At 40.4% G+C, this 14,208-nt stretch overlaps 1 protein-coding gene across 1 annotated transcript in view; it reads right to left on the reverse strand.

Annotated features, from left to right (window-relative positions):
• Nucleotides 1-2,590: 2,590 nt before the first annotated feature.
• Nucleotides 2,591-14,208, reverse strand: part of ptk7b (protein tyrosine kinase 7b) — a 99,653-nt gene continuing 88,035 nt past the window's right edge. Inside the window, exons 11-20 of the mRNA XM_026936926.3 lie at nucleotides 14,016-14,165; nucleotides 12,593-12,737; nucleotides 12,243-12,370; nucleotides 10,753-10,953; nucleotides 9,493-9,648; nucleotides 6,779-7,011; nucleotides 6,204-6,284; nucleotides 5,903-6,054; nucleotides 4,401-4,579; nucleotides 2,591-4,255 (exon numbers count right to left, since the gene is read on the reverse strand). Of these exons, the coding sequence (XP_026792727.3) occupies nucleotides 4,095-4,255; nucleotides 4,401-4,579; nucleotides 5,903-6,054; nucleotides 6,204-6,284; nucleotides 6,779-7,011; nucleotides 9,493-9,648; nucleotides 10,753-10,953; nucleotides 12,243-12,370; nucleotides 12,593-12,737; nucleotides 14,016-14,165 (1,586 nt within the window). The 3' untranslated portion in view covers nucleotides 2,591-4,094. The remainder of the gene's footprint in view (nucleotides 4,256-4,400; nucleotides 4,580-5,902; nucleotides 6,055-6,203; nucleotides 6,285-6,778; nucleotides 7,012-9,492; nucleotides 9,649-10,752; nucleotides 10,954-12,242; nucleotides 12,371-12,592; nucleotides 12,738-14,015; nucleotides 14,166-14,208) is intronic.

The following is a 14,208-nucleotide window of genomic DNA, read 5'->3' on the forward strand; positions in this document are numbered from 1 at the left end:
ATGAGCAAGCTTGCCTAAATGGAGAAGAGCGAAACAAAGACTAGGCTGTTTTGAATTGCATTATTCAGCTATAGGAGAAAGAGAGAAAAGCTTGAAGTGCTGCACGAGAGCCCAGGGCTGTATTTACATGGCAAAATATGCAGGGCTCAAGATGCACACCCATCACTGCCAAAGAACACACATCAGTGGCAATAACAAGAAAACACAAAGCTGACCTGCACTTTGTGAGCCTTCTTTTCTGCCACCCAGACATGATCTAATTAAAAAAAAGCCTATGATATAAGAATAAACCATAGTAACATAATAGAAAGCAGCCCTGGTTCCCAGTGCAGCAAACTATGAAAATGGGTAGGTCCAAAAATAACCCTAGAGAGGATTGCTCAGGAATTCCTGTTTATATCAGTGTTTTTTGGATAGATGACAAAAATAGCCAAACAGTTGATCAGAAGCCTAATATTAGCTGATTGAATTTTCGGCATTGGAGGATACAAACTCCAACCCATAGCACCCTCTACTGAACAGATCACAGCAATGCACCAGTGGTCAAGCTGATCTGGGCTCCGTCCCAATCCTGCTGACTTCCCCTCATTACTCAGAAATGCAAATCACCTACATCTGCCTACAGCTCAAAGGGAGGTTGAAAGGTACCTAGACCTGGCGTTCTTAACACTGTAGGAACTTTGCCAGTGATATAACCCCTAAAGTATGACCTTTTCTATGTAACACATAAACCATACCAAGAAAGGTTGACAAAGGGTTAGGATGGATACCTATTGTTTATATAAAAAAAAAGCATTTCTGCCTGCCTGGGATGGTCATAAATGCCTTCTGAAACCTACATGGGGTTATCTGCAAGACCAATGACTAGGAAGACCACCACACACCCAGGACTCCAACTTTCTACACCAATGGGGCAGAGCCATTAAAGATAAGACTTACCCTCCATGAAGACAATGGGATAGAAAGTCATCCAAACCTCCAGTGTTAGATCCCCAAAAACACTTTTCTTTCAAATACATCAAATCTGAACCTCCTTTCTCATATGCTATGCTGTTTGTGTGACAATTGCATGCTCCATGCATGAATGTGTAACCCCCCTGTTTTTCTCAAAGGCACAGGGAACTAGGTCATCTTTGGTGTCAGATGCATTGTAAAATCATGCTTAGAACTTTGGAGTGAGTTTCATGAATGCATAACACAACAGGTTCATGATCTAGCCATTTTACGAATATGCAAAAAGGGGGAGTGTGAACTGGAATTCCACCCCAGGACATCCCTTTGAAAAATAACCAATCAGCACCACTGAATGAGGAGAGACAGGAACCCTGACCCACTTCATCATACCTCAGTATAGAGTCCAGAAACTCACAAACATCTGTGAGTTGGGCATTATATTTCCATCCACCTGGACCTCTGATCATCAACTTCAGAGTCATAGTTTCGACTCTTAATTCTGGCTGATCATGCCTCGATGTCAGCCAAGCCTCCATCATTGCAAGACACAGACGTAGGAGAACTGTGAAGATAGCAATGTGCACAGAGTCAAAAAAGGCCTTGTCCAGAATCTCTGGACATGGTGACTCCACTAAGGCCATGGTTGGACCTTTGGCACGATTCCCGCTGTGTCCACACAGCATCATAAGCCTTCCGTCATAATCCCTAGAGAAGCAGATGCAACGCTATGGCTAGACATTCAGCACGATCTCTGCTGAACCATGCCACACTGAGGACTCTTCCTCTGAGATCCTCCACTGATGCAACGGATGACTACACTGAAGAAAGAATATGGAACAATTGCAACACTGCCTAGAGGAGGTGGTCCACCCAAAGTAAATGATCGAGTAAGAAGGGCTCATCACCCTGAGAACACTACCCCCACATGAAGCATGGTGGTGGTCACATCATGTTGATAGGATGCTTTTTATTAGGAGGGACTGGGAAACTGGTAAGGGTTGAAGGCAAAATGGAGGGAGTCAAATACCTGTTCCAGTCTGCAAAAGGAGTTGGTGGAGGTTCAGCTTCCAACAGGACAATGACCCTAATCATACTGCCAAAGCTTGACACTGGAATAATCCAAAACCAAGAAGGTGTATGTGTTACAATGACCCAGTCAAAGTGCAGACCTCAATCTGATCAATCTGAAAAATCTGTGGCAAGACTTGATAATTGCTGTTCACCAACAGGCTCTATCCAATCTGCATAGCTTGTTGTTAGACATATTGTTTAAATCAAATGATAAAATTCCCAATCAAGTCCATTTCAATTCCAGGTTGTAACACTACAAAATGTGGAAAAGTAAAAGAAAGGGAAGGAAGGCATGAATAACTATGCAAAGTACTATAGCTACCTAAGACTAAGTAGATTCCATGCACAGATGGAGCAGTTGTAAACCTAAGACCCAATTTGAATGTAGCATTATTTTATTACTCCTGCTGATATGTTTAAACATCTTCATCTGCACCTTCTTTGCTATTTTGAAAAGGAATGTTGACTTCAGACATCTCAGACATCATCTAACAATGTTCTCTTGAGTATTATAACAGTCCTGGGATTTCAGCCATCACAGCAATCTCAGAAAGTTAATACAAGCTTGTTGTTACAAATGTGAATGTTTAATGTGAGCAGCATACACTGTGATTATTTTGACCTTTGCTAAACTAGACTAACAAAACACTTTTAAGTGGGAGTGCCTAGCATGTAATTATTAAAAAGGCAAGGACCATGTGTTTATTCAGAGAAATAAAACAAACCAACAGAAAAGAATCATTACATCATATGAAAAGATTAGATATGAAACAGTTCATAAAAACAAAGCAACTGTTTAAAATAAACTGAAAGCTACGTTGTAAATAATCCTTCATGTCTTAGGCACTTGTGGCCCTTAAATGATGGTGACCACTGAAACTCTCAGCTGCCCTACAACACTTTCCAAACTGCAAAATGAGACGTTATAATGAGTGGAGTACATAATCGTATAAAAGGATCTTAGAGTACCTTTCTATTAAAAACATATACAAAAAAGACAGAACCTTCATCATAAATAAAGGCTCACATACATCCTTCTACATTGAAATAAACTATTATATAAAACAAGATTTTAAGTGAAATTAGTGCATGGTGTTGGTATTAATGAACGTAACAGGGACTTTGCCAAGCAATAATACAGTGAGGTGGTTATAAATATCGCTATGCAGAAATCTTGAATACATTGTTCATCATGGCTTTAGGCTTGTAGGCAATAAGATGTATTGCAAGTTCTCTCCATCAAAATATTATTGTCCCATATGAGCACCACAAGGTAAGAAAAGGCAAATATTAAAAAAATAAAACGTACAATTGTAATAAAACATCTCTAACTCTCCTTGCGCTTCCATGTGTACAAACCATATACTAGAAGTATTCATTTATTCTGCAGTTTAGAGCCATAACAGGCCATCTCCTTTCATAGCAAATTTGCTCTGTTTGACTTGCACACTGATCTACATTGCAAAACTAAAAAAAAAAGCACACACAAGGACACACACATTCTGACACGCAACTATTCGCACAACAACTTCAAGTCCATTAGATGAGCATTGAATGCAGAGTCCAGCATTTTCCGGAGCCACATCGTGGGATTTGCCCCAATTGGGGTTGGATTGTCCTGCGCAAGCAGAGGTGAAAGATCAAGTTCAAAGATCGTACCCCCTGAAGGTCGTCTGAGGCTCCAGAAATAAAGAAGGAGATCTCAGGGTAAAAAATAGACAGAGCTGAAAATTAAAAGCATAAACAGGACATTGAAATTGAATGCTCAACAGCGTGTCCTTTAATGCCATGGTTAAGGCAGATAGAAGTCTCTGGGGTCCTCACACACACGCGCACACACACACACACACACACACACACACACACGCAAGTACACCTGCACGCTCATGCACACACTTGCACACACACGCACACATTGCCCTGATATCAACATCCCTGTTAGTCACTCATACACACTTGCTCCCTGAAATGTGTGGGACCCAGTCTGAGCGAGTCTGTGATTGTAGCAGAGCAGAACAGGATAGGTGTGGGTCCACCACACCAGATGGAAGTAGGAGCAGATGTAGTCCTCACACCTTGCTGTCCAATGGAATATCTCCCAGAGCCTGGATTAGCTCACTGAAAGATGGCCGCTCTTTCAGACTGGGAGCCCAGCACCGACTCATCAGTTTGTAGACTTTAGAAGGACAGGCCTCGGGAGCAGAAAGCTTCAGCGTGCCAGCTTGAAGGCCTAGAACAGAAACACATCCTTCACCTTCACACACAGACACTGTATGGACATGCATTGATAGAGACACTGACAAAAGCAAAATACAAAAATAGATACTGTAACTCAACACGCACAGTCACTAATGCGTAATCATTTGTGTTCTCACCTTCGAGTACGTCCTCATGGCTCAGTGAGGAGTACGGCAGCTCACCATGGCTGAACACTTCCCACATCAGCACACCAAAAGCCCACACATCAGATTTGGTGGAAAAGTCATTTTCAAAGACAGACTCTGCAGGTAGCCAGCGCAAAGGGATCCAACTCTGCCTGTATTGGTAATACTCACTGAGGGAGAGAAAGAAAGAACAGAGGAATGCAATTAATTATTGCTTGGTAACATTTTTACAAAACAGTTATGCAAATACAGTACCCAGCACCTTTAAATACACTATATACACACACACATACATATATATATATATATATATATATATATATATATATATATATATATATATATATATATATATATATATATATATATATCACAGTCATGTCTGGAAATAGCAAAAGAAGGTGGCTGCAGTGAAGGCCTGGCAAAGCATCTCCAGGGAGGAAACTCAGAATTTGAGTTTGAGAACATGGGCTCCAGACTGCAAAGGATTTTCATCCAAGTATTAAAATTATGGTTACAATTATGTCACTTTGTCCAAATACCTTTGAGCCCCTGAAAATGGAAGTACTTTGCTTAAAATGGCTGTAATTCCTAAATGGTAAATGCCATATTTTTGTGGAACTTCTTAAAATAAAGCTGAAGGTCTACACTTCGATCACATCTAGACTGTTTTATTTCAAATCCGTTGTGGTGGTGTATAAAGGCAAAATCACAAAAAATGCTGTCATTGTCCAAATACTTCCGGACCTGACTGTATATCCATCACACCAATATGTGCTTTCTGAACATCCAATTTTGAACATCTAGATTTAGTCCCCTTTTGCTGTTATAATAACCTCCACTCTTCTGGGAAGGCATTCCACTAGATTTTGGAATGTGGCTTTGTGCCCTCGTATGGGTGTGAGGGGCAGGCGTCCACAAACCTTTGGCCATATAGTGTACACTGTGAAACAAAAATGCAATTTTCTCTCATAATGTGAAATATTTCTGTGTGAAATTTTCGCTCACTGATAGCCGGAAGGGGTAGGGGGATGACATGATATAACCGTGGAATTCTGCGTGTTGTAGTTTCTAAGCCATGTTTGGACCAAACAAGCGTAAGTCTTTTACATATCTTTTACATATCTGGGGGATAAGGACAAGAGCAGGACGGATAAAATTAAGAAGCTAGTATGATCAATGAGAAATCGGTTACCATGACAGCCCTGCTGTAAACACATTTACACATCGGGTGGGGGCAGTGTAATATAATACATTCGCTCCAACCTGTCAGAATGTTTGCTATGTAAAGTAGCACTTTAGGACTCTCTCTAGCAGTGTGGTCTGACAATGTTCTTAAGATAAATGACAGCTGTCTTTGTAATATTTTAATGCAAACATTGAATGAGAGTAGAGAGAAAAAAATAGAAGCCAAGAAGACCTTAAATATACCCTCAGCTGTAAAGAAAAACAGTATAACCATGTGTCATCACTCTGCATGTTGTGGTATACACCTGCTGTAGACGTCTTTGCTCAGGCCAAGTGCAGAAATCTTGACATGTCTCTCTCCACTAATTAGGCAGTTCCGGGCTGCCAGGTCTTTATGGACAAAACGCTGGTTGGACAAGTGCTCCATCCCAGCAGCCACTTGGGCACAGATGGACACCTAAAGAAAGACAGGGTAAAACAAGTGGGGCAGAGAGCAGGTGAGAGAGGTGAAACTGAAAGATTGAAGACTTTAAATAGACCTAAGATCTATCTTCACAACTGCATTCTGATTACTGGATGCAAAGTCTTACAAGTTAGCTGACTTACTTTGGTTTTGGTACTGATAGGCTGCGGTTTGAGTTTCTCATCTTTGCTTTTCGATATCCTCAAGAACTGTTTGAGATCACCCTGAAAAAGATAATGTGACATGCATTATATAATTAGAATATTTTTATGCCATCCTCTAGCACCTTTTTACCTTCTATGTATAACACTGAACTGTTTGTGGATATGATATTCAGATCACAATAAACAAGTGTTAATGCCAGTTCTAAATATGATCAGATCTGGCCACCCACCTTTGGAGCTGGACACACTTGCGCTAAGTTTGGATGCCAGCAAAGTGCAAGCATCCAACTGTAACACAGTAAAAATGCTAAGCTTTTTGGAAACTGTCAGTGGTGAGGAATTCTTGGCTAACACTTATTCTAGAGAAACTCTCACTGACATAATGTGAGAAATGAGTGAGGCCTGAATAATTTGCAGCTACAAAGCTCAAAGCAAAATAAAAACATTTTAATGTCAAGTGTTATTGAAACTACTGAATCAAGCTCATATAGGGTTACTGCTATCCATATTACACATGTAGGGTCACGCATTTAAAATGGGTGGCTTTTATTTACCAGGTCTATATATTCCAGGATCATGTAATGGGGTTCTGTGTCTTTGCAGAGGCCAAGCAGGCGCACAATGTTGGTGTGATTCAGTTTACTGAACATGTCGACCTGCCGCCTGAACTCAGCCTGCGAGAGCTCGTCCCTGCTCAGCAGACTCTTCACCAGAACCACAGTCTGTTCTTCACCCTCCTCAATCCCCTGTGCTTTGGCCAAGAACACCTCACCAAACTCCCCTTTGCCTGCACACACACACACACAAACACATCATAAAGACAAAGACGATTCAGATTATTACATGATTCATAAGGCAGATGATTAAGATTATTACTGTAACTGTAGTATGGGACACCCTAAGCCCTGTATCTTACTCTGAACCAACATGAACAAGAATGCAACAGACTTGTAGATCTGCGTGCTCTCTACAGTCTGGTCATCAGTGGCAATGTGTTCCCCCACAGCAGAGTATATAAGAAATTTTGGGTGTCACCAAACCACTCAACTAAGAACCAAATAGACCACATCAACGTCACCATAAAGTTCAGAAGAACCCCGCAGGATGTGCAAGTGACGTGGGGACCATCATCTGTGTGTGGCTGAAATGGAAACTGAAGAACTGTATTGGAAGACCTACACAATGCCAGAAATACAACACAGGACTCCCAAATGATGCACAGAAGCTGGAGGAACCCTGAACAAGACTTTTTGAAGGAAGAAGAGACCCTAGACAGCAGGGGCCCAAAAATACACCATACAGAGTCCCTGTTGCATCTCAACGGACACTGCAGAACATTAGCAAGCATAAAAAATAAAGCAGTAGTAAACAACAGTCAAATCAGATCAGAGAAGGCACATGCAGAGTATTCAGTAGTCAATTAAGCCGAAAGGAAAAGTAGCAGAGCTGACAAACACAGTTACAATGAGGACAGGGAAGACAGGGAAACAAAGAAATTTTGTAACACTACAAAGATAAATTCAAGGAATTCCAGCAAGCCAGAGAGACCAGAGAAAGATAAAAGAGAAAACCATTAACAGGACATTACCAACAACAAACAAGCATTTTAAGGAACTCCTAAAAGGATATGTGCCACAAAAGCCACCAGAGATACCACCTTTGATAGGGCCTTGCCCACAGACTGTGCCAAGCCAACAATGAAAGCTATACAGAAAGCCATCAAACAGCTTGGGAATAGCAAGGCAACAGGACCTGATAAAATCCCTGCAGAAGCACTCAAGGCAGACCCATAAACCAATGTGGACATGCTTAATCCCCAGTTTGAGAAGGTCGGGGAAAAGGAGCAGGTGCCATCAGACTGTTAGGAGGGCTACTTTATCAAAATCCCTAAGGAGGGCGATCAATTCAGAGACAGCTCCTTCACACACCAGATCAACACACTGTACATCACTGAAAAGTCAGTGTAGGGAAACTACCCTCACTACTGTATGCCAGTTTTGTTGACTATGAAAAGATGTTTGACAGCGTAGACATGACAAGTCTTTGGAAGCTTCTTGTGCATTAAGTTATACCTGCCAAGATTGTTAGAATTGTCAAATCAGGAGCAGAGATGTGGTGAATGACAGTTCTAACTACCAGAAAGCTCTAGACTTTCATCAGTACCTGTTGGGCGGATCCTGCAAATCCAACAAACGGCCCAACACCATCAGAAATAAAGATCTGTGGAGAAGGACTGAACAACAGCTGTGGGAGGAAGAGAAGCTGCAGAAGACACCATGGAAGGATTGGCCACATGCTCTGCAAGCATCCCCAAGGTAATACCCAAGGTAACAAAAATAACAATGACCGAGCAATATCTGGCATCAAGACATGGAGGCAGACATTAAGAGACTGGGATACTCCTGGGGTCCAAGACATGGCTAGAGGAACCTAGTCAACAGAACACGCCCCACTAGGGGGAGTAAGCATAAATGAAAAATGAATTGTGGTCATTCAGTTGACATTACACATGCCTGTGATGTCCACAAGTCCAGGTGTCCCAGTTTTAAGTTTCAGGGTTAAATAGGGTGCTGAAGGATTCCCTCAATGTGCTCTAAATGCTTACCCAAATACCTTTATAGGACACAGCTTCATTACAAAAGCAGTGTGTAATTATTATGAATGAACAGTGAAACTTTTGTCATTTCCAAAATTTCAGTCATTTTGTCAGTCTCAAGATCACATCAACAAATACAAATGATGAATCAAAGCAAAATCAACGATGTAAAGACCGCACAGGAACTTAATATATCAAATAATGCAGGATAATTGAGCATGTAGATGAAGTGGTTAAAGAAGCTGTTTTATAGTTTCTGTATCACATAAGATGCAACCTAATGCTGCTAAGTGACATGTTAAATTAACGACTAGAGATGGATCAAGACTCATTTAAATATCTTTCTCTTCATCATTGTTGTTGCAGGTTTCTCTCTGCCCTCAGCAATCCCATCAGCCGTGAACTGTCCTACCCAATATCGCTTATCGATAAGAGACCACTGGTGAGTCCACATCAATGTTGGCTTCTCCAAAGGGCACATAAAGGACACAGAGCAGAAGGTTGTGAACAGCCTTTTGAACCTCAAAATAAGAAACAGGGCAACCTCTGGCCTTGTGGCTCTCATGGGCACTCACAAAAAAGGACTGCAAGATCAGAAGTGCACCATTTGGGACAACGTGTGTGACAGTGGCCTGTATGTGTTTGCTCATGTGTAAGAGAGAGATACTTTACCTAGTGTAGTGATGGTCTGTAAGTCTGCTCTGGGAAAGTGGAACTTGTCTGTGTTGCTATGGTGTTTTTCAGCTGTAGACACAGTCTCTAGATTAGTAAGAGACACCTCTTCCTGGATCTCAGCTGTAGTTTGGCCATTGTGCTGCATAGCGCCTCCTAGTAGGTATTACACAAAGGTGTATTATTTTACACAGAGCCCTGTGGATCTCCAGAGTGACATCCTCATGTTAGAAAGCCTATATAAATATCAAGAACTTTAAATTGTCTGTGTATATGGTCAGTTTTACCTGCATCAGTGTTGAGCAAATTGAGCAAAATGAATTAAATAGTATGTACTTTCAGAATGACTAATCATGAACGTAAATATCAGTAAGTTATATCAGTAATTCTGATTAAATTATGAAAATAACACCAACATGTCTGTTTTTCAAAGACTTTAACTCTTTCTAAACTTTATACAGCATGTTGTTTATGATTGAATCATTTTCAGGGAATTGATTTGAGTGCACAGCTTGGCTGAAATGCACTGCATTCTTTTAAGAAACACTGGAGAGCTGAAAAGCTCATGGGTGTAGCCAATTCACATATTCATAAAGGGTTAATATTTTGATTTTTGTCTAGTGACATTTTTTGTGGAACCATCTAACACCCGATTTGTTAGCCCATGCAGAAAACGCTGGTCATCAAAACATGCTGACTTGAATATCCTTTACTGGAACATCTTGCTCTTTTCTTTAATCATGGGCTTTGTAGCCGCCCTTCACTATCTCTTTACAGAATTACATGATCACTCAAAAGCTAAATAAAGACAAGGTAGGTATAATGCATGGATTAGCAGTATAAATGCTGCAGGAAATATACAGAGCTGGATTTTATGTAGCGCCTTTGCACAATGCAGCTGCCGGATGGTCTTAATCCTGCTAAATAAAACAAAAAGCCTACAGTTTCCTGCTAGAAGCAAAATCAGCAAAGCTCCTAACACCGGTTAAAGCTTGTGTGCGCTGTCATTCATAACCACAAGATGGCAGCATTTCTCACTTTTAAACATCCTACAGCAGTCTGTGAACTTAATTATCCGATCATATTGCTTTTCACCAGTCAGGCTTCTGCCCTTCAGGAGTATGAGTATTAGAGTCACATGTGTTACATTAGACTAAAAGATCTGGAGGAAGCTCCAGATACAAGGTCGGATGCAGGCGTGTTCATGTAAAGAAGAGTAATCCCTCCATTACACACATCCACGCTCACACTCACACACACCATTAAGGCACTCCATCTCTGGCTCTTCCCCGTCCTGTCCCTTCTGCAGTCTCCTGGCATTGCGTCTCTTCTTACAGTAGAACATAAGGCCGAGCACGGCGATGATGTAGGCCACAGCTGCCCCCACAGACAGACCAATGGTTTGGATCATCTTATATGGTGTCTTTCCCTCATCATTGTCACGATCATGCTTTGGCTTCTCTGAAGTGAGAGAAGAAGAAAGAGGTTCATTGTCTAACAGCAGATGCTCTTCAAACTTAAAGCCTACTGGGCCACAAAGCATCCTGTTTTCCTGTTTTCTTGCCACAACATGTGCTTGAGCAATAAAAAACACTAAATTGAACTTTGGAATATAAAAAGTTTGGTGTTGCTGGTAGGAGTTAAGGTAACTTTCGATGTCCAGAATTAGAGGTGATATCAGGTTTGCTGGGCTACATGCCAAAACAGAATAAACCATGGAGTTTACCGCATCTAAACATCAGTAATAAATGTCTTAAGAGAGATTTTCACAATAAACACTTCCAGACACACTGAATGGCTGCACAGTATTTAATTTCATTTTCTAAATGAAAGTTTGATTAAGTTAAAGTCACCTGATGATGAATAAAATACCAAATCTCACTCTGTGTGAATGTATTCCCATTCTCATGTGCAATTTTCTAATTCAATTTGCAATATCCAATTGCTATGCAATATTTTAATATTTCAATGATCAGTCATAATTTATGCCCTTTCCTCCTCATTTCTATAGTGCAAGATTTATTACAGTTTTTATACCACAGCACTGTTGAATTCTCAAATCTGATTGGTCAGAACGTGTTGTATAATTTTCTATAAGCCACAGGGACCTGTACAGGGGACTCTTCTCCTGAAAGCTGAAGAGCTGTCACATTCCTCCAAGACGCATGAAGCCAGCCAACCACATGTTTTCAAACTGCTGCTCATGCTCTGTCACAGGCCGGTGTAACACACTATCCACTCCCTTCTGTATACATTAATGCACAGATGATTGGCTAGTGTTGCTCTGATAGATAGCAGAGAGAGAGTGTGACAACCCTCCCACCCAGAGAGCACTTCAGGATATACTGTTATAGGAAAATAATCAACTTTGAGATAGTATCACACCACCCTGTAGCATCAGACCATGCTGTTGTTGATTATTTTCCTATAACAGCACATCCCATTGTGTTTTATTCCTTACATAAGTTATAATATCTTGTACATTATTATACTATGGTCATTTCATCTTTCATTACTGTCTAAAGTTACAGTATGAAAACAATGCACATGTGATGTAATGAGCAATAAAGGCATCTTGAATCTTGGAGAGAAGAAGAAGAAGCCTTTATTTGTCACATATACATTACAGCACAGAGAAATTCTTTTTATTCGCATATCGCAGCTTGGTAAGAAGTTGGGGTCAGTTAATAGGGTCCAGCTAAATTGTAGTGACTGAGTGAGCCACTGTGCATGTGATCGTGTGTTTTTACCTACGACGTAGAGCTGTGCAACTCGATGTCTGATGCCACAGCTGTTGCCAGCAATGCAAGTGTACTTTCCTGTGTCAGCAGTAGTAACATCGCTGATGATCAGAGAACCATTGGGCATCTCTTGAAATCTGAGAAAGCAAAGACAGAAAATAAAAAGAATAAAGAAAGCGAGAATAATGTACAGTAATAAATGGAGAAGTAGGTGAGTTAAGTCTCTTAGAACAACTAACAACTATCAATCTGTCACAGATCATGAGTTACAAAAAGAATATTTTACATTAGTATTGGAAGATGGTATGACATGGTCCACAAAGAGTAGCCAAGTAAATAAATTACAGATGTAGACAGACCTGCTGGTGCTGACAGACAGCGCTTTGTCTTTGACTATCCACTGGATGTAGGGCTGGGGGTCTCCTGTAGCCTGGCAGTGCAGTGTCGCTGTGTGACCCTGATACACTGTAGTGTACTCCGGTTCCACCTTAAACTCTGTATACACTGAGAAGCAATGACACTATATAAAAATATGGACTATTATGTAAAGCCGGGAATGATTTAAGAGCAAAGTGGTGGTGAAATGGGCTAGTATTGTAGTCTTAGCCTGGCCTGGTATCAGACAAGCAGGTTAAAACCCTGAGCTACTCCAGGTGTGCTCCAGTATAACTCTGTCCTGTCTAGCCTTTATCCTAGTTTGGTCATATTAGAATAAGTAATCTTTGGCTTTTTTGTGATTAAATACGTGTAAAAAAAAATGGTACAAAGAACATTTTGTCACACCAGCTCAAGTCATCGCACATCCACTCCAGCAGAGGTGTCACACACTTGAGTATGAACTGCTTACATTATCACTATTTCATCAAGCATACTCATTTGCCAAACTGCGTATACACATTTGAGTGGAAGTTTGCACTCAATGCAAAGTTTTTTTCATCCCTCTTGGTTTCTGAGAAAAAAATGAAATGAACACCTATTGCACATTTTATCTGCAAACCAGACAACAAAGCCTAAATATTAGAGTCACAGTGACTAGCAATGTTAGCAGTTACCTTTATTAAATGTGTGTTATTAAGGTGTCTAAGTCAACACATGTTTAATTTAAGTTTTATTTAAGGCATGAAATGCTCCGTTTGCTTTCAGCAGTGAAGTTAAGTTTTGCTGGAAAAAACAGCATTCGCAAGATCTAAAAACAGAACATTTTAACTTTTCACATAGCTGGAAATGCTATAGAAAGTATTTAGGTAGACCAGAACCAACAATAATTCAGAAATGAAATAAACATGCGCCAAAAGAACCTGCCAAAGAATGGAAGAAAAATAACTGGAAAAACTGTCAAAGAGATTTGCAAAACAAACAGCAGGAGACATGGAAAAGTCTTTAGAGGTAAGTGGAATAGAAGTCTGCATTACATCACATTCAGAAATATTATAATGACTGTTTCAATATTAATTTTTTAATACTTTTTTGACCACTGTGTTACTTTGGTTTCTAGAAGAAACATATGTAAAAATAGGTTACTTGCACTAAACTGCCCTTCACTCTTACACTGTGATTACAAAGTTATGATGTTTATTTCTATCTTGCCTTGTTGATTCTTGACCTTGGACTGTCCTTCTTTACAGATTATCTCTTCGACAGTGTTGATCTGAGAAGCATTAATTATTACTCTGAAACACATTTTGGATTATGTATGTTGAATTTATCATTTGTGGCTTGGATTATGTCTGGCTCGATTTTGTACTACTGTACTACTCGAGTAATCATTTCAGTTAATCTCACCTCCTACAGTGAGAGACACATAGGCTCTGATCTCTCCCTGTGGACGGTTACTGGCTACACAAGTGTAGTTCCCCGCATCACTCCGTGTCACTTTCTCAAACTGTAGAGTCCCATTGATTTGCTTTACATGAGCAGGGATAGCGCTACCATCTACAGAAAAGAGACAGAGAAGGTGAGAGGATTAAATATAACC

Source organism: Pangasianodon hypophthalmus, chromosome 3 (genome assembly GCF_027358585.1).
Source record: "Pangasianodon hypophthalmus isolate fPanHyp1 chromosome 3, fPanHyp1.pri, whole genome shotgun sequence".
NCBI classification, from domain to species: Eukaryota; Metazoa; Chordata; class Actinopteri; order Siluriformes; family Pangasiidae; genus Pangasianodon; species Pangasianodon hypophthalmus.